General features: G+C 45.1%; 1 protein-coding gene across 4 annotated transcripts in view; it reads right to left on the bottom strand.

Annotated features, from left to right (window-relative positions):
* Positions 1–383: 383 nt before the first annotated feature.
* The window catches only part of CAPN9 (calpain 9), a 158,718-nt gene continuing 131,742 nt past the window's right edge, over positions 384–27,359 (bottom strand). For 3 of the 4 annotated variants that reach the window (XM_033937999.1, XM_033937998.1, XM_033938000.1), the window contains 5 exons: positions 21,722–21,790; positions 18,331–18,409; positions 9,021–9,137; positions 6,306–6,364; positions 384–637 (listed from right to left, as the gene is read on the bottom strand). In XM_033937999.1, coding sequence (XP_033793890.1) covers positions 611–637; positions 6,306–6,364; positions 9,021–9,137; positions 18,331–18,409; positions 21,722–21,790 — 351 coding nt within the window. In that variant the 3' untranslated portion in view covers positions 384–610. The remainder of the gene's footprint in view (positions 638–6,305; positions 6,365–9,020; positions 9,138–18,330; positions 18,410–21,721; positions 21,791–27,359) is intronic. The other variant, XM_033938001.1, reaches the window with a different exon arrangement.

Here is a 27,359-nt window from a genome sequence, read left to right as displayed (position 1 = left end):
GGTCAAGTCACTTACAACCTTCTATTAGTCTTGCTGCAGCATCTGAATCAGTTGGAGCTGGTGCAGACCTTTTCACTCAGACCCTCATAAAGTGCATTGTAGTAATCAAGTCTTAATGTTACGATGGCATGCACAACTGAGAGACAGTAAGGAGAGAGACAATGTAGTTGTGATAACTATTAGTGCTAAGCATGTCTATTTTCCAACCCAAACACCCCCCCAGCACTAAACAAAATTATTTCTTAAGTGTGTGGGTAGCACATGCCAATCCCACAACTACCGTAGTTTAGTAAAAGTTCCTTAAATCATTTTCCCCCATCTCTCCTCCTTCCCCAGTAAGTTTCAATGATTTTTGCAACTCAGGTAAATAAAACTCACATAGCATCAGAAAAACACGTTTTTATTACTTTGATTCTAAACATTTGCCATGGAGGACTTCTTGGTCCATTAAAATTCCCACTCATGAGCATGACAAGACTTTATTATCTAACATTTGAATGCACAGTAAAAAAAACAACAAAAACCCCAACCACAAAGCTAAAGCTAAGGTTGAAGGATATGTGGCTTGCCAATAAATCAAGATGGTTCAATCCATACATACTTCTTTTCTTCAAATATTCATTGCCAGGGCAATAAACTAGGAACAGCAAAAAAAAAAGAAGAATGTCATAACAGGCAACACTGACATTAATTAGAAACTAACAAACATGATAGTTAACAGAGATGCTGGCTTTCCTGAAAGACATATTTCCTTTTAGTTACAAGACGCATGAATGGTTAAGGAGAGATGATCTTAAACCTAAGGACGAGAGATTGATAGTTTCAGCCTAGATAATGAATTAAGGATGAGATGGGTTATAGCAAGCCTAAGAAAAACTGGAAATGATTATTCTCATAGCCGGATGCAAAGCTCTGAGGGGAGAAAAATTCTACGTGTATCATATCGCTGCATCAGAAAAGCACTGAGATCCTGACTCAGAGTATTTACGAGTAGAATGAAGATATTTTCATAATTTGGGATATTCCTATTTAATCATTAAGAAGCTTGATGTTAGGAATGGCCTTATTGGTAAAGGAGAAAAATCATGAGAATTGCATTGCTTTGCTCAGAGAAATGTCAGTGTCAAGTGAATATTCTGTGCATTATGTGGAAAGAGTGAAGATTTTATTCCTCTGAACATATTCCACCATTGAATAAAATTTACTACCTTCCATTGCCCATAAAGGCTGCCCAAGAGCTTATGGAAGGAGAGAAGATACATGTTCCTCAGACAGACTTGAACAATATATCTGCAATTCTAGAAGAATCTATTTCCGAGGTGGCGGAGAGAACTACACTACTGATTTCCTTTGTTTTTCAACAGGACCTGGACTCATTTATGAAGTTATATATTAGGTTTTCAAAATCTTTGTTTTATGGGAAAAGAGTATGGGCGTATATGGACGTTACAAAGATTACCCAGGAGAGAAGGAAACAGTTTTTGTCTTTGAGGCAGGAAACAATAGCTTTGGGAGCCTCCTTTTTGTTAGCATATCCTTGTAAGTGCATTATAAAATATACACAACTTAAATATGTATTTTTTTCTCCCTGATTAGTTAAGTACCAAGAAATATAGTCAGTGGCGTAGCGAGGGAAGTTTGTGCCTGGCATCACTGCTCTGTGTGCCTCGATGCACTCTTCCCCACAGTCCCCCCTGGCATCACCTCATCTTGCCTTGTGCCACCCTCCCCCTCTTCAGATCTTTGCTGGCAACGAGCAGCATCTCCTAACTAGCACTTGCACTGGCTAAGCTTTTCCTGCAAACAGGAAATGACGTGAGAGGGAGGGATGAGGCCAGCACAAGCAGAGGCCAAGAGATGCTACTCACTGCCAGAAAAGGTTTGCACTTTCAGGCTTTTTTAACCTGGCACTCAAGTCATCTGGGGCTCCATTCCACCAGAGGAAATAGATGAGGCTAAGCCACATATTCAAAATGATGTGACTACTGCACTAGAAGAGTATTTCCAATTAAAGTGGTATCCTCAAAGGTATGAGTTCCCTTTGCATAATCAGAAAGAGAACTCACCCCAGCAAATCCTGACAGTTTTGTAGCAGCCCTATTGACTGACTCTTCCTATGTACCGTATTTTCGCGGATATAACGCGCGCGTTATACGTGATTTTACGTACCGCGCATACCCCTCGCGCGTTATATGCCTGAGCGCGGTATACAAAAGTTTTTAAACATAGTTCCTACCCCGCCCGACGCCCGATTCACCCCCCCAGCAGGACCGCTCGCACCCCCACCCCGAACGACCGCTCGCACGCGCTCCCACCCGCACCCGCATCCACGATCGGAGCAAGAGGGAGCCCAAGCCCTCTTGCCCGGCCGATTCCCCGACGTCCGATACATCCCCCCCCCCCGGCAGGACCACTCGCACCCTCACCCCGAAGGACCGCCGACTCCCCAACAATATCGGGCCAGGAGGGAGCCCAAACCCTCCTGGCCACGGCGACCCCCTAACCCCACCCCGCACTACATTACGGGCAGGAGGAATCCCAGGCCCTCCTGCCCTCGACGCAAACCCCCCTCCCTCCAACGACCGCCCCCCCCCAAGAACCTCCGCCCATCCCCCAGCCGACCCGCGACCCCCCTGGCCGACCCCCACGACACCCCCACCCGCCTTCCCCGTACCTTTGTGTAGTTGGGCCAGAAGGGAGCCCAAACCCTCCTGGCCACGGCGACCCCCTAACCCCACCCCGCACTACATTACGGGCAGGAGGGATCCCAGGCCCTCCTGCCCTCGACGCAAACCCCCCTCCCCCCCAGCCGACCCGCGACCCCCCTGGCCGACCCCCACGACCCCCCCACCCCCCTTCCCCGTACCTTTGGAAGTTGGCCGGACAGACGGGAGCCAAACCCGCCTGTCCGGCAGGCAGCCAACGAAGGAATGAGGCCGGATTGGCCCATCCGTCCTAAAGCTCCGCCTACTGGTGGGGCCTAAGGCGCGTGGGCCAATCAGAATAGGCCCTGGAGCCTTAGGTCCCACCTGGGGGCGCGGCCTGAGGCACATGGGCCAAACCCGACCATGTGTCTCAGGCCGCGCCCCCAGGTGGGACCTAAGGCTCCAGGGCCTATTCTGATTGGCCCACGCGCCTTAGGCCCCACCAGTAGGCGGAGCTTTAGGACGGATGGGCCAATCCGGCCTCATTCCTTCATTGGCTGCCTGCCGGACAGGCGGGTTTGGCTCCCGTCTGTCCGGCCAACTTCCAAAGGTACGGGGAAGGGGGGGGGGGGGGTCGTGGGGGTCGGCCAGGGGGGTCGCGGGTCGGCTGGGGGGGAGGGGGGTTTGCGTCGAGGGCAGGAGGGCCTGGGATCCCTCCTGCCCGTAATGTAGTGCGGGGTGGGGTTAGGGGGTCGCCGTGGCCAGGAGGGTTTGGGCTCCCTTCTGGCCCAACTACACAAAGGTACGGGGAAGGCGGGTGGGGGTGTCGTGGGGGTCGGCCAGGGGGGTCGCGGGTCGGCTGGGGGACGGGCGGAGGTTCTTGGGGGGGGGCGGTCGTTGGGGGGAGGGGGTTTGCGTCGAGGGCAGGAGGGCCTGGGATCCCTCCTGCCCGTAATGTAGTGCGGGGTGGGGTTAGGGGTCGCCGTGGCCAGGAGGGTTTGGGCTCCCTCCTGGCCCGATATTGTTGGGGAGTCGGCGGTCCTTCGGGGTGAGGGTGCGAGTGGTCCTGCCGGGGGGGGGGATGTATCGGACGTCGGTGGGGGCATCAGGCTTTCAGGATGGGGACAGACCTTCAAGGGGGGACAGGACTTCAAGGGAGGACAGTGCACGGAAGTCAGGGGGGGTGAACGGAGAGTCAGGACAGCGCACGGAAAGTCAGGGCGGGCGAAAGGAGAGTCGGGCAGCATGCGCGTTATATGCCTGAGCGCGGTATAGAAAAGTTTTTGTACATATCATCGTGATTTCTGCGCGCTATACCCCTGTGCGCGTTTTACAATGGTGCGCGTTATATCCGCGAAAATACGGTATGTCTTTTTGAAGGTGTGGTCTCCAGGATTATACACATTATTCCAAATGGGTCATCACCAGAGACTTATACAATGATACTATCATCTCCCTTTTCCTACTGGCCACTCCTCTCCTTATGAACCCAAGCATCTTCCTGGCTTTGACCACTTTTTCTACCTGTATTGCAACCCTGAGATCATCAGACATAATCACCCCCAAGCCCAGCTCTTCTTCCATGCAAAGAAGTATTTTGCCTCCTATACTATACCTTTCTTTTGGATTTTGGCAACCCAAGTGCATGAGCCTGAGTTTTTTAGCATTAAATCTTAGTTGCCATTTACTGGACCATCTCCCTGTTACACCGTGAGGGGCATTTTTGATATGATGTCTAAATCTGAGTATGGATGTTTTGTGAAGCATGTCAAAAATCAGGTAGGGAAAATGTCCATTTTCGAAACCACAAGACGTCTATCTTTTTTTTTTTTTTAAAGACCTTTCTAGACGTGTTCGCCCTTAATGCATCTATCTTTTTTGGCCATTTAAAAAAAAACCCCAAATGTCCAAATGAAAAACATAGAAAACAAGCATATAGGAGGGGCCAGCCTTTTAGTACGGTGAACTTCACATAAAGGGTCCCAGTTACACATGCTACCATAACCCCTTACATTGTATAGGGAGCAATGTTCCCTCTAAGCTGAGCACGGGAGCAATTGCTCATACATTCTAGGAGTGTCACGCACAGATTTTACATGGTCAGTCACAAAAATACTTGCAAATTTGGAAAATTGTTGGTTTTTACAACTTGTTGCTCATATGAGAAAAAATATGCAAACACCTGGCCAGACCTCCAATACTCACCCAAAACCAACTTTATCCAACTGTCTATTACCCCGATAGCCCTTATGCCTGTAAGTATCACCTATATGTCAGTACAGTAGGTTTTAGTGGGCTCACACTTTCCAACACTGTACTGGGTCAAGGTATGCCCCCGACTGGAATACTGCGTCCAATACTGGTCGCCGTACATGGAGGAGGACACGGTACTGCTCGAAAGGGTCCAGAGAAGAGCAACTAAAATGGTTAAGGGGCTGGAGGAGTTGCTGTACAGTGAGAGATTAGAGAAACTGGGCCTCTTCTCCCTTGAAAAGAGGAGACTGAGAGAGGACATGATCGAAACATTCAAAATACTGAAGGGAATAGACTTAGCAGATAAAGACAGATTGTTCACCCTCTCCAAGGTAGGGAGAACGAGAGGGCACTCTCTAAAGTTGAAAGATTCCGTACAAACGTAAGGAAGTTCTTCTTCACCAAGAGAGTGGTGGAAAACTGGAACGCTCTTCCGGAGTTTGTTATAGGGGAAAACACCCTCCAGGGATTCAAGATAAAGTTAGACAAGTTCCTGCTGAACCAGAATGTAAGAAGGTAAGGCTAGTCTCAGGCCATTGGTCTTTGACCTAAGGGCCACCGCGTGAGTTGACTGCTGGGCACGATGGACCACTGGTCTGACCCAGCAGCAGCAATTCTTATGTACATGTTAGGGTTGCATGTGGGTTTGGATCTCCCTCTCTGGAGTCCACTGTACTGACAACCAGGCTACTCCAGACACTTGCTTGCTGCTCTAATAGAACTGACCACCACTGCATGTGCTGCTATTAGTCAGACAGATATGTACCATTTCATTCAGGTCTTTGCGAGATGGAAGGTGTTTATACCTTCATCCCTTCAGTGGTCATCTAGTCAGTTTAGGCACCTTTAAGACCCTTATTCATTCTTAAAACATGTCTAGCCCAAAACATCTAAATGGTGCTTTGGATGTTTTGTGAAATGTTTGATTATTGCTGCAACATGTCCAAGTCCTAATCCCACTCAAAACATGCATCCAACACACCCCTTGAGATTTAGATGCGCTGCAGACAAATAGCTTAGAAAAACATCTAGGAAGTAGGGTTAGAAAATGGTGATTTGGACGTTTTGGAGATTAACATGTCCAAATGCTACTTTTGGTCATTTTTTTGGAAGTTTTTCTGGGGCAAATTGGACTCAGCAGTAGGATCTTCAGAATCCCATTACTTAAAATTTCTTTTCACAATTTCATCGTAATAAAAAAAAACCAACAACCCAGTACTCATATGCTTACCATGGAAAGCAACGAGAGACTTTTAGATGTCATTGTGACAAAAAGGGACCATAATTCTTTATTCCAAACTGTTACCATGAATGATGCATTCTATACTGGATGTAAGGCAGCATGAATCTCTAATAGAAAGTTAAAATCACCAGTTCCAAATATGTAAACAAATATAAAATCATTACCTCAATCTGATTCAGATGAATTCGCTCACTGCTGCTTCTGTCTAGAGTTTTGAATACCACTGAAAAACACACACAAAAAAATTACAGATGTGTGTTCCCTTTCCCTCGGCAATGCAACCTAACATAAGGCAAACCTTAGAACTAAAGCTGTAATCATGACAGAATATTTAAATGCAATCTGTGGTGTTTAGATACTTTCTGTATTCTTTTGTTTTAACTAGGAAAATTCTCTGACAGCAAACAGTGTTGATCTAGTGCAGGGGTAGGTAATTCCGGCCTTCGAGAGCCACAGTCAGGTCAGGTTTTTAGGATATCCACAATTAATATGTATGAGATGAATCTGCATGCACTGCCTCCTTGAGATGCAAATCTATCTCGTGCATATTTATTGTGGATATCCTGAAAGCCTGACCTGCCTGTGGCTCTTGAGGACCGGAATTGCCTACCCTTGCTCTAGTGCGGGGGTCGGCAACCCGCGGCTCCAGAGCCGCATGCGGCTCTTTTCCACCTTTGCTGCGGCTCCGGTAGTGTGTCACGCAGGCATGCAGCTTACAAGTCCGGCGTCGCGGCGGGAAATAGCCATGCTGAGCAGTGAGCTCAGCACATACACAGATGAAAGCCTTGCTTGCTGATTGGTACGGCGGCCCCGCCCCGCCGTGCCGCCGGACCAATCAGCAAGCAAGGCTTTCATCTGTGTAGTGCTGAGCTCACTGCTCAGCATGGCTATTTCCCGCCGCGACGCTGGACTTGTAAGGTGCACGCCTGAAAAAGAAATCATCCTGGCCGGGGTCGGTGTCATGCTCCGGAGATCTACAGCCTTCCTATCTCCCTCTCCCTTCTACCTGCTTCCGGCCACATCCCCTGCTCCGCGGCTCTCTTCGGCAACTCAGCAGCAGCGATCGACACAAGCTTCTGACGTCGGGGCCTACCTTCTGCGAGTCCCGCTTTTTTCAACTTCCTTTTTCCACAAAGGCAGGACTCGTAGAGGGAAGGCCTCGATGTCGGCAGCTTGTCTTGATCACCGCTGCTGACGAGTTGCTGAAGAGAGCCGCGGAGCAGGGGGGTGTTGCCAGGTGCAGGTAGAAGGGAGAGGGCCAGATGCAGGACTCGTGGGTGAGGGAGCAGAAGAGAGAGAGAAAGAGAGAGGGGAGGGAAACAAAAGGAAATATTTCATACTGGGCTGGGCTGGAGTGGAGGGAGGGTGGAAAGATTCTAGCTACAGGGTGCAGTAACAAAGGAAAAGGGGGGGAAAGCTGAAAATGGAGATAGTGACACAAAGAAGAGAAAGGGTAAGCAGGACCTACTGAATAAGGATAGAGATACAGAGGAGACATGAAGAGGAGGTGAAATAGAGACATAGAAGTAATGCTGAAAAAGTGGGGGGGGGGATAAAGACATTGAAAGGGCAAATGGTGAACATGGGGTAAAGACAAGGATAGAGACAAATGAAGATTCTGAAAAAGTGGTGAGATAGGGATATAGGTGAGATGGACACAAAGAAGGGTGATGCTGGAAAATAGGTGGAATGGTAATTCTGACAGACACAGAAGGGAAATGCTGGATCAAGGAGAGATGGGGCTCAGGCTGGATGGAATGAGGAGAAATACCTTGTTGGCCCGGAACTTCCTCTTCTACGTCAGAATTGACGTCAGGGAGCGGAATGCTGGTCAGCGCGATGCTTCTGCAGGGAAAGCTTGGGACGGCGGTGGCTTGGGGGCTATTCCCCGATGGCGGTGGCAGCAAACCGAGTGGCTTGGGGGAGGGCATGGAGAAAGAAAGAAAGGGGGCAGACAGAGACAGAAAGAAGGGGGAACAGGGAGACAGAAAGAAAAAGTTGGGGGAGAGAATGAGGTCTGGAGGAGAGGAAACATACAGGAGGCTGAAAGAAAGGAAGAAAGATTGGATGCACAGTCAGAAGAAGAAAGTGCAACCAGAGACTCATGAAATCACCAAATAGCAAAGGTAGGAAAAATGATTTTATTTTCAATTTAGTGATCCTGTATATAGCATTAAGATAAGAAACAATATATTCTGTGTTAGATTTGTTTTATAATGGTTTTGCGGCTCCAAGTTTTTTTTTCTTTTCGAAAACGGGTCCAAGTGGCTCTTTATGTCTTAAAGGTTGCAGACCCCTGCTCTAGTGCAACATTTAGTGCTGTATCACGACAATCCGTGTAGTGATGTTCAGCAGTATAGTGCCGTGAGGACACTCCATAGTGCTCAACTGCTTATCTCTGCCCTTCTGTAAAGGATCACATTCAATAGGGAGAAGCACACCTTTTTTGACCTATAGAGCATAGAGTGCTCTCTGCAATATTTTGGGTGCATAGGCTACTGATCTCAGGTCCAAAAATGTATATGATCAAAGAATGAGTCTAGCTTTTAAGTAAGCCTTTGTTTAGATTATGAATTCTGATGAGCATGAAGCATAGACTAATGGGTATACAATATTTTCAAACACTCTTTGCCCTCCATTATGGCATTCTAGGCTTAAATATTCTTTATATAGCTCTCTGTGAGACAACAGAGCTACATTTCCCATGGTGCCTTTTTAACAGCATGTACTTAAACATGTTGCAGGAAAAGAGGAAGCTTCTAGAACTGTGACCAAACCCAAGCCCTCAGCATAGGAGTGTGCTCTTGACACTGAGCCACTGGCCCTGCTGTGTGGACAATTGAAAAAGTAGTGCATTCTCAGCAAAAGTGGATACTTACGGCATGCATTCTCCAAACGTATCAAGCAGTTTAGAAAGTCATCAAATTCAACCTGGTACTTGGCATCTGCGTATCTCAGAACAACCAACTGCAGCAACAGATTGTTGAGATGAAATCCTATTACAAAAAACAAACCATTCCACTTGTGAAAACCCAGCAAACCTAATAAAATGACTTGTAAATTCTGAAAAAAAACAACAGCTTGAATCATTACAAGTATTGACAACTATCTTTGTAAATTTCTAAATTTAAAACACACTTTTTCACTCAGTAGCACTACTCAGTATAATGTCATCACCATTTTTAGATGGAGCTTACAATACTACTGTAGCATAATTAGAAGAATTTTGATTGAGGAATATTTAGGGGTCTTTTTACAGAACTGTGGCAAATCGTGGCCTTAATGCACCCTTGCGTCAGGGCTGCTAAGGGGAGTGGGGGGAGGAGACAGGAGAGATTGTGTGTGGCACAGTGGTTAAAGCTACAGCCTCAGCACCGAGGTTGTGGGTTCAAACCCATGCTGCTCCTTGTGGCCCTGGGCAAGTCATTTAATCCCCCCATTGCCCCAGGTACATTAGATTGTGAGCTTGCCAGGACAGACAGGGAAAAATTCAAGGTTGCACTATCGAAGAACAACGTGCAGTTGTGCGCGTTTCTTTGGGCAGAGGGAGTGAAACCTGTGGAAATTCACCGTCAGATTTTGATTTAGTATGGACATAGCACCATGAATCAATGAAAGGTTTATGAGTGGGTAAAATGGTTTAAAGTGGGAAGAACAGATATAACTGACGAAGGTCGTTCTGGTCACCCATCTACATGCCTTGATTAGAGAAAACTGATGGATAATGGTGTCTCATTTGGCTGCAAATTTGGATATCAGCATTATGGATCTGCATTTGCCTTAATTCATGATGACTTGGGATATAGGGAAGTCTGCGTAGGACAGGTTCCCAAACAGCTTACTGATCTGCACAAGCAACAGTGTATGGAGGTTGCGACCCAGTTCTTGAGATGGTATGAAGATCTGAATATTCTGGAGAGTATTGTCACTGGCGACGAGACATGGGTGAATTATTGTGATCCAGAGAGCAAAAGACAAAGCATGATGAAGTAAAGAAGGCATGGATGACAGGGCATGAGAAGACCAAAGCATGAGCCTAGAATACATTTCTACCACTTATTTTCAGACTTTAGTGCAGCAGGGGCATTCTGCTCTATCCCCTCCCCTCCAGGTTGCTTGGAAGGGAAGTTGTGAGCCTGGAGCAGAGCAGAGAACAGTCCCTACTCCCTAATCCAGCCCCTCTTCTCCTGTTGCTCATGGCCCACCCAAGACTCTCCTGGCTCCACAGTTCTACTTCATTTTTACATATGAATGAAGCCCTGATTACAGCTATAGCCAAAACAGCTAGATTAAGGCCTTCCAGTGAAAAAAAATCTGAGCTTTTGGTTCCAGAAGAGGAAAGGGGTGATGTTTTAGCTAATAATGATTGCACTTTTAAAATGATCACCATGAAAACAGTCTGTTCTGGAGGTATACAAATGAATGCAGGGGATGCCACAGGTTGAAGCAAAGAGCTGTAAAAATGGAGACCCAGAGACAAATCCTAACCTAGTCATTCACTGGCTGTGACAACTGAAACACAACTCTTGGGACATCTGATTATACATTATGGGATCGATTCTATAAATGGCGCTTACCGGTGGGTGCCTAAGTCGAGGCACCTAACTTAATTTTTGTAATTGTTCAATTGGTGATGTTAATTGAACAGTGCCATTAAAAACCAATTAAAAATGAATAACAAAATTAATTTTCATGTAGGCGCATACCCAAAAAGTTGTCATGGTTAAGGGCGGAGTTTAGGTGTGGAATCAGTTAGGCACCTGCATTTTAGGCCAAGAAAACCCTGGTCTAATATACCAGTGCCTAAGTTACAGACGCCTAGCAGCGCCTAACTCAATTTAGGAGCACTAGGCCCGATTCTATAAATGGCACCTAACTTTGAGACATGTGGAAGGTGCCATTTTCCTAGGCGCCTACTGATTTAGGCACTGTTTATAGCAGTGATGGCTAACCTTTTTGAGCCCGAGTGCCCAAACTGCCGCACAAAACCAAAGAATTTCCTCAAAGTGCCAGCACGTCAATTAAACCTTAATAACAAGATTTTAGTATCTAAAAACTCTTTATAAAGTTGCCTGAACTATGTAACATCATTTTTAAAGGTTGGAATCTTTGTATTGTCAGAGAATCAATTTGATTCACAATCCTTTGGTTTTCATTTCAATTTATTGGCAATTTATAATGTTTTAATGATTTCATTCAATTTAATGAATTTAGGAAGAATTTGATTCAATTACACAATATATTTTAAATGTATTATTCACATAACATGTCAAATGTATCCTGAGTAAAAAAAAAGATAAACTTCTTAAAACTGTTAACTGTGTCAAGACTCGGTGTGTATTCCCAAAGAGTCTATACATGTTTTCTTGTAAAATTTACAATCAAATTAAAAAATAGTTAAATCATTACATTTCTAATAATATGATGTAAAGAAAACAAAAGAGCTTTCAATTAAACCAACCGTTTTTATTGGAAATTCCAGATTGGAATACAACAGGGCCATGTAAAGTCCCTTTTTTAAATAACATCTTTAAATAATATTTAAATAACTTAGAAAGTGTCTAAACTGAAAACTGAAAACACTGCTTCATGTAAACATATGCATTGGGCATGCTCTGAAAAAAATTAATGTGATTTTTGTTGTTGCATGCATGCTGATAACTTGTCAATCCTTGGCTCATAGTGCGTTGATTTCAGAGCAACACATGCAGCACTTATGTCATCCGTTAATCTGTTTCTAGCATCAGATTTTATATGATTCAAAGCCGAAAACAGTTGCTCACAAGCATAGGATGACCCAAACAAAGTAAGAAGAGCAATCCCAAGTGCTTTCATGGACTTAAAATTGTCTGGCAGAGAATTCCACGCTTTTAGGATTTCATTTTCAGAACTGCTAGCAGTGATTTCATTTGTCACCCTTTCACACTCAATACGTTCAAGAGCCGCACGCAGGTCATTGAATTTACTTTTCCAGATAGAGCTTTCTTTAAATTCCAGTAGCTCCATTTCCAAATTTTGAATATCCAACCACTGTAAGCAGGAAAGATCAAGATCTTCAAATGTGGACTTTTCTGGGAAAGTTATAAATGAAAGGGTTATCTCCATCTTACGGAACTGAGAAAATATTTTACTAAAATTCTCCTTTGCTTCGGCTACAATGGTGGAATATGCTTTGTGGATTTCCTGGTGTTTTTTATGACTGTCCACAAATGTTGTAGAATTATCCAAATGTATTTTTAGGTTGGGAAAATATTTTAGCTGTCCACTCTCAAGGTCTTTTTCAAAAACATGCAATTTTCTCTCAAAAGCTTTGATGTCACTAAACATGCTTTCTGCTGTTTTTCCCATGCCTTGTAATTTTTTGTTTAGTACATTAAAGTGATTAGTAAAATCTGTAAAGAACATGAGGTTGGTAAGCCAGGCCATGTTGGTGAGTTGAGGATAGTCTTCCCCCTTTTCGTTCATAAATAGCCTAACTTCTTCCAAGCAGGCCACAAATCTCTCTAACACTCGTCCTCTGCTCAGCCACCGGACATTATTGTACATCAGTAAAGTGTTATATTGTGCCTGAACCTCATCAAGAAGGGCTTGAAATTGTCAAAAATTAAGAGCACGCGCCATGATGAAGTTCACCATTTTTGTTACATCTTTGAGGACATCGTCAAGTTTTTTGCTGCTTTCTTTGGCGCAGAGAGCCTCTTGATGTATTATGCAGTGAAATTGAATCAGTGGATGTTTTGCTTCCTTAGCAAAGAAATGAATGAATCCTGATGTTGTCCCCACCATGCTAGGTGCTCCATCGCTAGTAACTGAAACCACTTTTTCTGGACTTATGTCTAGTGATGAAAAAGCCTCCATCACAGCATTGTGGATATCTATCTCTTGTGTTCTTCCAGGCAAAGACAGCAGTTTTACCAGCTCTTCTCTCATGATGTCACCAGTATCATAACGCAAAATGAGCGCTAGTCTTGCATGGTTAGTAATATCTGTACTTTCATCCAAGCACATGGAGTAGAAGGGTGCTTTTTGTAAGTCGCAAGTAAGCTGTTGACTAACATCAGCAGCCATTCGCAGAACCCTATCTTTTGCAGTATTTCTGCTTAGCGGCATCTCAGAGATGCGCTGCACAATTTTATCCTTGTTTTGGAAATCATGGAAGAGTGAATTACTCCCAGCCAAAATTGCCTTGTTGATAAAATCTCCATCAGAGAGGGGCTTACCATGTTTTGCCATGCACAGTGAAATTTGAAAGCTGGCAACTGTAAGATGATTAGTTTTTGAAAGATAGTTGCTAAAACTAAGAGACTGGGAGTGATATTTCTTTAATTTTCCTACAAGGAACTCTTTTCTTTGAGCTAAACCAAGTTCAGCAACACTGTTATGGTTTGTCTCAAAGGGACGTTTGACACTTGATGTGCGAGACACAACACTTTCATTACACATAATACACAATGCTTTCCCACTGCGTTCAATCACTCCATATGTCTCTGTCCAGGCCTCTTGGAATGGTCTTCCACTATCTGTTTTTGCTTTTTTTGCTGTACTCATTTTCTTTGTTCAAGACTTCAAGTCTACAAAAGGATAAAATTTGTATAATAAAAAAAATCTAATGAATCCGTCCCCATAAAAAAATATGTGATTGGAGAATTTTACTAATTGTAGATATCCGTTTTGGTCAAAAAATATACTGTCTCACAGCCCCGCGGCGGTTTCATACAGCTGCGAGGAACACATTGCCAGGCAGGGCCGGACTGGGACAAAAAATAGGCTCGGGCATTTTAGGTTGAGCAGCCCAATCACATGACCTCACACAGGCCCCGCCCATTGAAGTCCAGGGGCAGGGCTAAAATGCAGAAGCACACTTGAGAGGCACGGCCAGCCACTAATAAGAAGTGACTGTGATTCCCCAAATAAAATGACCTGCAAACTGGATTAATCGCATTAATGACTATACAACATTGGATTCATCACAATAACAACTAATTAAGAGGTGACCTGAGTGCATGGGAAAAGGACTTTTATTTTTCATTATTGGAGCCTTTAAGAACATAAGAACATAAGCAGTGCCTCCGCCGGGTCAGACCATAGGTCCATCCTGCCCAGCAGTCCGCTCCCGCGGCGGACCAAACAGGCCGCCTGTCTAAATCACCAGAAGGGTCCCCTTGCCACCTTGGTTTCCTATTGAGTCCTATCTTCCCATCGAAGTCCTAACCCTCCGGTCTTGCACATGCACGACCTGGTTGGGTTTCTATACTTATTTTCTGGTTAGCTTTCTCAGTATCCCACGATCCCTTTATCCCTCAGGAATCCGTCCAGTCCCTTTTTGAATCTTTGTACCGTACTCTGCCTGATCACTTCCTCCGGTAGCACATTCCAAGTGTCCACGACCCTTTGAGTGAAAAAAAACTTCCTTGCATTTGTTTTGAACCTATCTCCCTTCAGTTTCTCTGAATGCCCCCTCGTACCTGTTGTCCCCTTCAGCCTGAAGAATCTGTCCCTATCCACCCTCTCTATGCCCCTCATGATCTTGAAGGTCTCTATCATATCACCCCTAAGCCTCCTCTTTTCCAGAGAAAGAGCCCCAGCTTATCCAACCTCTCGGCGTATGGGCAGTGTTCCAGCCCTCTTACCAGTTTCGTTGCTCTCCTTTGGACTCTCTCAAGTACCGCCATGTCCTTCTTGAGGTACGGCGACCAATATTGAACGCAGTATTCCAGATGTGGGCGCACCATCGCTCGATACAATGGCATGATGACTTCCCGCGTCCTGGTTGTTATGCCCCTCTTTATGATGCCCAGCATCCTGTTGGCTTTTTTCGAGGCTGCTGCGCACTGTGCAGATGGCTTCAGTGATGCATCCACCAGCACACCCAAGTCTCTCTCAAGACTGCTGTCTCCCAACAATACCCCCCTCCAATTTGTATTTGAACAACAGGTTGTTTTTCCCTATATTCATGACCTTGCATTTTTCCACGTTAAAGCGCATTTGCCATTTGTTTGCCCAGTCTTCCAGCTTGTCTAGGTCCTTTTGCAGGTCCTCACACTCTTCCCTGGAGCTAACTCTGCCGCACAGTTTGGTATCATCTGCAAATTTTATAACCTCACACTTTGCCTCCTTTTCCAGGTCATTGATAAATATGTTGAAGAGTAACGGCCCCAGCACCGATCCTTGTGGCACACCGCTCGTGACTCCCCGCCAGTCAGAATATTGGCCCTTTACTCCGACCCTCTGCAGTCTACCCGACAACCAGTGCTCGATCCATCTGTGCACATCCCCTCCCACCCCATGGTTCCACAGCTTCCTAAGCAGCCTTTGTTATTTTATTATGATGTTTACAAAAGCACTGAAGGGCCACATATACACTTTACTGTTTTTTGCTATATTGAGTTTTCCATAAGGTACAGCGCAGAGGATTAGTGTGTTGGTTGTTCACAGAGAGCCCAGCCCTCCTCTCAGCTTACTGAACTTCTCTATGCAATCATAAGCAGCTTTTTTATTTCCTCGAATTTAGCATGTCCCCCATGGAAGATAGAGGTTTTTACAGAGGAGCACATTATTAGACACATTAACATCCCTCCATATCCTCACCTCTCTAGCATGGGAGCACTAGGAACTGTTCCTGATTACAGATGTCACATGTGGAGTCACACTACAGCCTCACTGAGTTCCTGTGACAGACTCAGTGTGAAGCTTCTCTTCCTCCCCCCACTTCCCCCTCACACACTGCCTGGCTCATAGGATACTAAGGGGAAGACAGGCAGGCTAAACATCCACTCACAGGACTGCAGCCAGCACAGGAGGATGGGCCGCGGCCCACCGGGACAATGCCCGGTCCTCCCAATGGCCAGTCCGGCCCTGTTGCCAGGTGAGCTGCAAAGCAGACAACGGCACACTCGCCTCCCGCCGCGCCGCATATCTTAATTGCGGACCTTCCCGCGTGCCAGCTGCAAGGCCTTCGCGTGCCACAGCTGGCACACGTGCCATAGGTTCGCCATCGCTGGTTTATAGAATCAGGCCCTATTAATTGTTCATTTTCTTTTTTCTTGGCTTTGTAGTGCTCCAAATGGCTGCCTAATCTCTATTTTAGTTTTAAATTTTAGATTTGATTACTTTCTTGTACAAATCCAAGCTCAAGAAAAATTCTACACAGGTTCAGTTGCTATTTCTCTACTTAAGAGGATTTACAATCAAAGTACTGGGGCATGACGGGCAAAATGCTTTGCACATCAATGGGAGAACTGGAACATGAACTCTGGCTTACTTGGTTTTCAGCTCACTATTACTACTGGATCGTTCCAGAATAATTTGCACCAACTGCTTTTTTTTAAGGAGGTAGAATTCCATTTTACATGGAGCATAAAGAGTGGAAACGAGATATCCTTTGATAGTATTTTAGAAAAGATCTAATGGTGCAGAACATTTTTAAAAATGCCCACAGGAGTGCAAGCATGTTTGATGGCATATACAGCATTTTACAGATATGCATTGAAAAAAATGAATTGCACAGACTCTGTAGTTTCTATGTGAAGGTGTTGCCATTGTACATGTGAAAGTGGTGATTTCACAACCTCTGCTGTTCCCTCTGAGCAGGAGTCTTTCAACTGCACTGCTGACAGTAGAGGGTAGTGCTTTAATACTGCTTTCAATCACTAGGGGCAGGCAGGTTCCCTAGAATCCTGCAAAGCTTGTGATAGTGAAACAGCACCCTACCTCCAATGACAGGACTGTAGGTGAAGGACTCTTGCTCAGCTTAGAGGGAACATTGATCAGCGGGTGTACCTGGATAGTCAATGCTAGGAGCAGCACATGTCTCAGTATTCAGTGGTATAGTAAATGGGGGGTGTGGGGGGGGGGCGGAGTGCCCTGGGTGTCGTCTTCACAGGGGGCACTAGCATCTCTCCTCCTCTCTGACCCTGCACCCCCCACTTACCTCTTTTAAAATTTGCTAGAGTCAGCAGCATCTTTCGTTAGCTGCTTGCATTGGCCTTGGCTCCCTTTTAACATCACTTCCTGGTTGTTCGACCAGGACATGACGTCAGAAGGGTGCAGAGGCTGGCGTGAGCAGCAAGAGGAAGGTGTCGCTCACGCCTGCACACATTTCAAGAGGTTCGTGGGGGAGGATGAAGTGGCAGGGAATAATAGGGGGTGCACGGCGCAGAGTACAGGGGGTCCATGGTGCAGTAGGGAACACTAGGGGGTGCATGGCATGGTGGAGAACACTGGGGGGTGGCACATGGCATGGAACACTGGAGGCGCATGGTGCAGTGGGAGTGAAGGGCACACGGTGTGGTGATGCTGGGCGCCACCCTCCCTAACTACTCCTCTGCTGGCATTAATTATCCAGTGTTAGATCAGCATGTTGTGCAAAGTGGTTTATAAACTGGTTACTACCACAGGCTCATTATTACCCTTATAGATTTTAGTCTGCCAAAGCTACATTCAAATGACACTCCCTTGAAATCTCTCCATAGTGTGATTGCCACATATAAATAGCAGCTTTCTGAAATCAACATTTGCCCATGTATGTGATATTTAAAATATAAATGTCACTTTAGGTTTCTAAAATAAATGGTCATAGTTTTGAATAAAGCCAAATTCCTTTCCATTTATTAAGGATGAATGAAATGACTTGACTTTCTAGTTTCTGAAAGGAAATCTATTTGCAAAACTTGCTGCCATCCATGAAGCAATGCTGACACTGACGTCAGTTTAACGTAATATGCTACCTTGGTGTGGCAACGCAAAGGCAATTTAGAGGAAGAAAAACACTTGAAGAAGCTGAGGTGCCAAAGACAATAGCACAATCTCCAATTCTTTAGATTTTTGTTGTTGAAATACTTAGCTATACAATAATTGTCTTTTAAAATATTTTTTTGTAAATCGCTTAAATTCTCTGTGATAAGCGCTATATAAAGTAATCAATCCAATCCAGTCATGGCCCACTGGACATCTCTGTTTTCACTTTTTGAAAGTGCACCACTTCAAAGGTACTGTCACCTCTCCGGAAGCTCAACACTCTTGAAGAAATAGGCTCTAATAAACTCAAAATTACATTTTACATTCTTGTCAAAAGACATCATGAGAAAGCAAACTATATGTTTGGCATTTCTCGTTCCCAGAAACCAGGGTCCCTTCATTCTTCATGTTCTTAGAGCTGTCTGTATTTTCAGAGGGAAATTTCTAGTTTACCTGCAGCTTTTAAAGCATTGCGAAGTTCATAGGAAGACATAGAGCCAGATTTGTCAGTGTCAAAATGAAGAAAGATGCCCTGAAAGGGATTTTAAAAAGAAGAAAACTGTAAATATGCTGTTTTTACTGCTGAATTCTCAGTGATAAGTGAGTTGAGACAGACCTATGAAAAAGTAAAAAGGCCCAATATTCAGTCTGGATGGCCAGTGGGGTATTTTAAATGCCAGCTGTTGTGTGAAAAAGATAATCCCCCCCCCCCCCCACACACACACATACATACTTTATCAAGCTGCACTAGAGGTTTTTAGCGTGGGCCAGCGAGGTAAATGCTCCAATGCTCATACGAATTCTATGAGCTTTGGAATAGAGAATGACACGGGGACCATTTACCGCTGTAAACCGTGGTCACCGCAGTAAATCCGCAGGAATGGAGACATTTGCAACTGGTTTACCACGGGAATGAGGACAAGACCTTTCATTGCCCCGTTTGAGTGGTGAAAAGTCTTGCTCCTGTTGTAAAAAAAAATTGCTTCCATGTCAGACTCGGCATCTCCTCCCCAACTCCTCTTGTGCCTAATTTAACTTCAAGAGCCAGCCATGCCATGATGAAGACAGAAGGAACCTAAAACCAAAGCCTGGGATCAATGTGATTTGAAGAATAAAATTACCAGACAACAAAAGGCAGAAAAAAATTAATTTAATTTTATATTTTGTGATTAGAATATTTTAGATTTGAAATATGTATCCTGCTAGAGCTGGTATTAGACATAACTGGGGACTGCAAAGCCCAGGTTGTGCTTCTTTAGCTTCCAGCTGGCTTAGGGCTCTCTCTCTCTCTGACCAGGAGGCAGTTGCCCTAGTTGCTCTCCCCTAACACTATTTCTGCCATATGTGACTGAAGTATTCTGTTAGCTTGATTTTTCTATAGTAATTTGGTTTGTTCAGTTTTCACAATAGTGGAGGGGATATTTGTGAAAGGGAGGGGAGACAGGGGTTTTGTTGATCCTTGTCTGTATTATTTGTATTTATAAAATGACAATTGTACAGAATATTGTCTCTTTTTATACTTTAATAAAATAAGCTTAGTATAAAATCACAACTATTCAAGGCTTGTGTGGATGGGATCTGACAGTTTGCAGGGCAGGGACGGCGACTGAGCTCACGGGGACGGGGCGGGAACGGTGATTAATTTTTTTCCCCATGTCATTCTCTACTTTGGAGCATTTACCGAGCTGGCTCGTGTTAAAAACTTCTAGCACAGCTAGAAGTCCTTAAATGAATGATAACCATTTTGATTGTACCCACAGAAAAATGGTATATCAAATCCACGACCCTTTACTTCTTTTATAATCTGCATGTATAAACTATGTGGATCTCAACAGCATTTATCTAATAAAATACAAACAATATAACCATACCATTAAAACAAACAATATACAAGCTAAAATAAACCGGTTGATATTCATCCAGCAGCTAGGAATATTCAGTGCCAGGTCATGTTCGGGCACCAGCACTGAGTATCCAGGGCTAATTTACAGTGCCCTGACCACCAGAGTTTATGTGGGACCCAGCAATAAAGGAAAGGGGGGTGAATAGGTTGGGGGCGTTGCATTACTGTTTAAGATGAGGGATCCCCCCAGCTCTTACTGCCATAGCTGATGGGGGAGGAATCATCTTACCTCTCACTTTAGACAGCAGATTGCCTTGAGCCGGTTCTTTGTGCATTGGTATTTGTGTGTTATAGGAACTCATTCTGGAAGTCTAGTTTATAAACTGACTTTATAAAACAGGCTTAAAATAGGCACCATTTTGGATTTCTCACATAGCCAATTTCACATTGTGACATTTTTCAGCTTACAACTCCATTATCATTTGTGGGCCTTTTTTTGTGAGAAACTTTCCAAACTATGGCAAACTTTACAGGCTTATAGTAGCATCTGCTTTTAAAGAAATGTTGAGGGATTAGAATAATGCTACAGCACTGAATGTTATTTCCTGGCATAACTGTATATTTGATATACAGGAAAGAGGCGATAGAAGCACAACAGGCTGGTCGCTTTGATAGCTTCTCTGCCATTTCGGCTCCTCTTTGACATTATATGGGGTACTGGACTAATCTGGGTGGACTTCTGCTGTGGTTGTAGGTGGCATGAGTTAGGGTCATACCATCTGGCAATGTTGTGTTGAAGTTTCTGAGTTAATTTGTGCTTAAATTGAAACTAATAAAGTTGTGAATTTAAAACAGGCTTAAAATAAGGTACCATTTTGGACTTCTCACTCCTGCCACCGGCCCCCTTGCCCCCCATACTTTAAAAAAATTGGAAGGAGGGTTGCCCACTGTTTTTTGTGCTGAGCGTCACCAGTAATACCACCATGGTATTTTCTACCATTAGAAACATAGAAACATAGAATAGAAACATAGAAATAGATAAGGACCACGGCCCACCAAGTCTGCCCACCCCAATAACCTTCCCCTACCTTTCTCTGTGTTGGAGCTTTGTGCATTTGGCCCTGTGAAATTATAAATATGATTATTTGGATTTTTTTCACACCTTTTCCAGTAGTAGCTGAAGGTACGTTATGAGGGCTGATTGAAAAGAACGAGACTGCCTCTGTTTTTCTTTCCAAGAAGTAGACGTGGCAATGCTGTGCTGGTTCTTGTGAAGCTCATACATCGACGTTTCTGAACCTACAGTAGGACTGCTGTAATCTTCATTGTTGGATCACAGTGTGAGGAAGAATTTTGTACGTTTTGTCATGTCAGAAGAGGGAGACGTATCTGTGAGAGTACTCCAGAGGTGTGGGATTGAATTTTGTGTTAAAATTGGAAAGAGCGGTAATGAAACTCTTGAAATATTATGGCAAGCATATGGTATTGAAACAATTAGCTGTGCTGCAGTATTTTGGAGGTAAAAGCACTTCAAAGAGGGTAACACGCAAGTGATTGATGAAGTGCGTTCTGGAAGGCCATCCACAGCGGTTATGGATATCAACATTGCCAAAGCTATGGAGATGTTGCAAAATGACAGAAGGCTAATTTTCAGCTTCACTTGGGACTCATTTGAATGGGTTCAACATATTGTGAGAGAGGAACTGAAAATAAATCCATCGCATGTGTGCCTGATGGGTACCCAGAAATTTAATCAAAGAGCAGATGCAACGATGAGTTGAAGTGTGCAAGAACACTGTTGGAAGTGGAAAAACTCCACAGCTAAAAGATGTTGCAAAATAGTCTACTGCACATCTTTGAATTGTTTTTGAAATGCTACAAAAAAATGTATTGAATATGAAGGATGGTACTTTGAAAAAGAAAAATGTTCAGATCCTATGGAGTCATCGATTCTGAATAAAATAAACATTATTTTCCAATCAACCCTCATACATTACTCACAATCCAGTTTCGTAGTTTGTTCCAGAAATTCTTGAACTCGTCAAATTCTAATTTTCCATTCCCAGATGACTTTTGATTCAAAGTTAAGGAAAAACTGTATTTTGTAGTCTACAATTTTAAATGTTGGTCATGTCTGTCAACCCCTAACTCAGTGGCCATGGCTTGAGGCAACCAGAAGTGCGCGGACGTCGCCGTGATGACATTATAAATGTGTGACATCATCACATTGACATCTGCGCATGTGCAGAGGCCTCCAGATGGGCCCTGAGATGCCAGTAGGGGTGCAGCAGCGAAGAAGGCCGGAGAGAAGGAAAGGCACTGGCACCAGCTGATTGCCTACAGCAGTGTTTCTTAACTACTTCAAGCTAAGTACCCCTAAGTCTAACTGAGTACCCCAACCACAAACCTCCCTAGGCCCACCCAAGCTCTGTCTCAGATCCCATCCCCTTTACTAATTATAATGCAATTTTTTCTAGTCATTTTTCATATACATACAATATACACAGTAGATATAAATTCTCAAAACTGACACATTTCAATCACTATATTGAAAATAAAATCATTTTACTTACCAGTGATCCTCTGCAGGCTGTTGTAATTAAATTTAAAGGTGAGACCGGGAGGCCGGGGGGAAGCCAGAGGAAGCTAGAGAGAAGGGGAAAACATGCAGGCCTTTGGCGAATTGGGCAGCGCTGGTGTTGTACCGCGTAGGAAAGTCAGCTGGTAGGCACCTCTCTTCCTCCTCAGTGTGCCATGGCACACTTGGAATCTCAGGAGGCCCACAGTTTGATATACACTGCCCTAACTACAGAACCCCATTGCAGAGCTGGTACTCTGGTGGGATACCACGTTGTTTAGGACTAGTAGCTTGGTTAATTCTTTGTTGAGGGAACCTGCATTTGAGAGTGAAAAGTGAGAAATAGCTGCAGGGTGGAGCTGTTTTGATCTTATCATTCTTTGACTTTTTTCCTACCCCTTTCTCTGCATTATTCACCAATAAACTGTGATTTTATCTGATAGCTCTAGGGCAGGCCTGCAACTAGCTATGCTCCAAAATTATATCAGTGAATTTATAAGACGTGACTACTGGGTAGACTGGATGGACCATTCAATCTTTATTTGCTGTCATTTACTATGTTACTAACACTTTTGAGGAGAGGAGGATTTTGTTACCATATTCATGTGTATCTCTGATAAATTGGTTCATAGATAGTAACGCGGAAGACAAAGGCGCGCACCGACAACTGAGCGCAAGATGGAGGCGCGCACCGAAGAAAAAGACTGTTTTTAGGGGCTGCGACGGAGGGTTTTGTTGGGGAGCCCCCCCCACTTTACTTAATACAGATCGCGGCGGCGTTGTGGGGGGCTTGGGGGGTTGTAACCCCCCACATTTTAGTGAAAACGTAACTTTTTCCCTAAAAACAGGGAAAAAGTAAAGTTTTCAGTAAAATGTGGGAGGTTACAACCCCCCAAACCCCTCACAACGCCCCCACAACGCGGCGCGATCTGTATAAAGTAAAATTCCCCCCCACACCCCCGTCTTAGCCCCTAAAAACAGTCTTTTTCTTTGGCGCGCACCTCTGCGCTGCGCTCAGTTGTCTGCTTGCGCCTTTGTGCCGGCGCGCTTTTGACCTGACACCGATAAATTGCTTACATATGGAAATCAACTGAGATAAAATATGCAACCTGGTCAGTTTCTAAAGTGCTTTGCTCACATTTGATAATAAAGTCTCTGACACAATATAATGCTGAATCCATAGGACTGGATCTGCTGTTTCGATCGCTGCTGGTTTTCATATTGGAATAAAATGAGAGCTAAATGTACCAAATTGACCTCAACAATCTGGATTACTGGTATCTCATGAAATGCAAAGTTAAAGCCTCTTTATGAACCTTCCTGACTATAGACTCTAGGACAGGATGTTTTTAATACATAGATTATACTGATCCCTGGTGCCAGAAAATATATTGCTATAATAATACAAACGATGGTAGAAAATCATGAAAAGTATTCACTTGCTTTCCAGTAGGAATTTACTTATAGTTTTGCTTTGATGTAGCATGTGAGATTGCTAAGATTCTTACTCTAAATTTGTAAGAGCATATTGTGTTTTTTGCTTATGTGTAAAGTGACCAATAAGGGAAAACAGACATTGATTAATTCACTGCACAGCCTAGTTTTTAAGGTTTCCTGAGAAGCAAACACTAAATAAATCACACAATATAGAATACATTTCTCCCTTCATAGTTGCGGTTTCAGCAATTGCGGTTTCGATTATTCATGGTTTTTAGCTTGCTGGCTCCTCCCCCCACAATTACATCAGCTTGCATAGAGAAATCGCTTATTCCAAGTGTTTACAGAGAAAATCGCTGATTCCCAGCACTTTCTTCACCGTGTTTTGCCTCTCCTTCAAGAACAGGCCAGGTCTCCCACCATGTTATTTGCGGTCTCATCATATTCACGATGATTTTTAATCGAAAACAGCGAATAACATATGAAAAAGTTATTTGCGGTTCTGTTAATCCCCTATCACAGCGAATAAATAAATAAATAATAAATAACTTTATTTTTCTATACCGCCACAATCTTGCGACTTCTAGGCGGTTTACATTCAAGAGAGCTGGACATTCAGCAAGTTACAATATGCAGATAGTTAGAGGAAATACAGAGTACATCAACTTTAAGAATGCGAAAGTATAAAGTGTACACTACGCTAAGACATTTTTGAGAGGACCTGTTAGGAAAAAGGTCACGAATTATAAAAATACATTGAAAAATTACAATATACAGTTTAGCACAGTTACTTACCGTAACAGGTGTTATCCAGGGACAGCAGGCATATATTCTCACATGTGGGTGACGTCATCTACGGAACCCCAGCGCGGACAGCTTTTCAAGCAAACTTGATTGAAGTTTCAAGTTTGCTACACTGCACCACGCATGTGCATGCCTTCTCGCCCACTAGAGGGCGCATCCTACCTCGTGGTCCTCAGTTCCATAACTAGCAAAGAAGCCATCCCCGGGGAGGCGGGCGGGTTGTGAGAATATATGCCTGCTGTCCCTGGATAACACCTGTTACGGTAAGTAACTGTGCTTTATCCCAGGACAAGCAGGCATGATATTCTCACATGTGGGTGACCTCCAAGCCAACCAAAGAAGGGCAGGTGGGAGGATGGCAATTTAGGAAAACAGATTATGTAACACCGACTGGCCAAACCGGCCGTCGTTTCTGGACAAAGTGTCCAGACAATAGTGGGAGGTGAACGTATGAACCGAAGACCAAGTGGCAGCTTTACATATGTCCTCCATAGGAGTAGATCGGAGGAAAGCAACCGAAGCTGCCATCGCCCGGACCTTATGCCCCGTGACTCGACCCGGGAGCGTAAGACCAGCCTGAGCGTAGCAAAAAGAAATACAAGCAGCCAACCAGTTGGACAAGGTGTGCTTGGAAACAGGGTGTCCTAAACGATTAGGATCAAAGGAAAAAAACAATTGAGGAACCTTCCGATGAGACCTGGTACGTTGGAGATAAAATGCCAACGCCCTCTTACAGTCAAGCGTGTGGAGCGCCGTCTCGCCAGGATGGGAGTGGGGCTTAGGAAAGAACACAGGAAGGACAATGGACTGATTGAGGTGGAAATCAGACACAACTTTAGGTAAAAATTTAGGATGGGTGCGGAGAACCACCTTGTCATGATGAAACACAGTGAAAGGCGGGTCCGCAACCAAAGCTTGCAGCTCACTAATCCGTCGAGCAGATGTGAGGGCAATCAGAAATACCACTTTCCAAGTAAGAAATTTCAGGAGAGACTTGTCGATAGGCTCAAAGGGAGGTTTCATCAGTTGAGCTAAGACAACATTCAAATCCCAAACGACAGGAGGAGGCTTCAGAGGGGGACAAACCTTGATTAGACCCTTCATGAAACGTGTCACCAGAGGATGAAGCGAAAGAGAACGTCCATCCAAGGGACGATGGAAAGCAGAAATGGCACTGAGATGCACCCGAACAGATGTCGTCTTCAGGCCGGAATTAGACAGATGTAACAAGTAGTACAGCACCGAAGACACCGGGACCGAATCCGGATCCAGATGACGCGAGGAGCACCAGGAGGAAATCCTGGTCCATTTCTGGGAATAACAAAGCCTGGTCGAGACCTTGCGCGAGGCTTCCAAAACTTCCCTCACCGACTGAGAAACATGGACCGAAGTCAAGGGGAAAGGAACCAAGCGGTCAGGTGTAAGGACTGAAGATTGGGATGCAACAGCGAACCCCGACTCTGAGATAGCAGAGAGGGAAACACAGGCAGCAGCAGAGGCTCCCTGACACTGAGTTGAAGAAGCAGGGAGAACCAGTGTTGACGAGGCCAGCGAGGCGCAATGAGAATCATAGTGGCTCTGGATGATTTGAGACGAACCAATGTCCTCAAGATCAGGGGAAAAGGAGGAAACGCGTAAAGGAACCTTCCTCCCCAGTCGAGAAGAAAGGCATCCGCTTCCAGATGGTCCAGGGAGTACATCAGAGAACAATACAGGGGTAGTTTGCGAGTCTCCGGGGAGGCAAACAGATCCACCTGCGGAGTCCCCCAGCGGTCGAAGACCTCGCGTAGGACTCTGGAGTTGAGTGACCACTCGTGCGGCTGGAGAAGCCGACTGAGTTTGTCTGCCAAGCAGTTCCGTTCTCCCTGGATATAGACCGCCTGTAGGAAGATGTTCTGGGAGATCGCCCATTCCCAAAGGCGCAGAGCTTCCCGGCAAAGGGACCAAGAGCCTGTCCCACCTTGCTTGTTCACATAATACATGGCCATCTGGTTGTCCGTTCGCACTAGGACTACCTGATCTCGGAGTAGGTGGCAGAATGCTCGAGCCGCCAGAAAAATGGCACGAAGCTCCAACACATTGATGTGACAGCGGCGATCCTCCGCCGACCACAGTCCCTGGGTCCGCAGACCGTCGAGGTGGGCCCCCCATGCTTACTACGAGGAGTCCGTGGTCAGAACCTTGCAATGAGGAGGGACGAGAAAGAGCAAACCTCCGGAAAGATTCGAAGAGTCGGTCCACCAACGGAGCGAACGTCTCAAAGAAGGAGTCACTGCTATGCGACGAGAGACAGGATCGCACTCCTGGCGCCACTGAGAAGCCAGAGTCCATTGAGGAATTCTCAGGTGCAGTCTGGCGAATGGAGTGACGTGGACCGTAGACGCCATGTGGCCCAAAAGCATCATCATGCGCTGAGCCGACACCATAGGAAGCTGAGAGATCAGACGGCCCAACCGAACCAACGCCTCCAAACGAGGAGGAGGGAGGAATGAACGGAGGCGAACAGTGTCCAGCACTGCGCCTATGAACTGGAGTGATTGGGCCGGGCACAACTGTGACTTGGGAAAATTTACTTCGAACCCTAGTCGCTGAAGGAAGGCGATAGACTGTAGGGTCGCTGAGATAACCCCCTCCCTGGTCGGGGCCTTGATCAGCCAATCGTCCAGGTAAGGGAAGACCTGAAGCCCCCGAGACCTCAGGGCTGCAGCAACTACCACCATACACTTCGTGAAGACTCGAGGGGACGAAGCCAGGCCGAAGGGGAGGACCCTGTACTGCAGGTGTAGCTCGCCCACCTGGAACCGTAAGAATTTGCAGAAG

This window comes from Geotrypetes seraphini, chromosome 3, assembly GCF_902459505.1.
Source record: "Geotrypetes seraphini chromosome 3, aGeoSer1.1, whole genome shotgun sequence".
NCBI lineage: Eukaryota > Metazoa > Chordata > Amphibia > Gymnophiona > Dermophiidae > Geotrypetes > Geotrypetes seraphini.
This window is presented reverse-complemented; position numbering and strand designations above follow the sequence as displayed.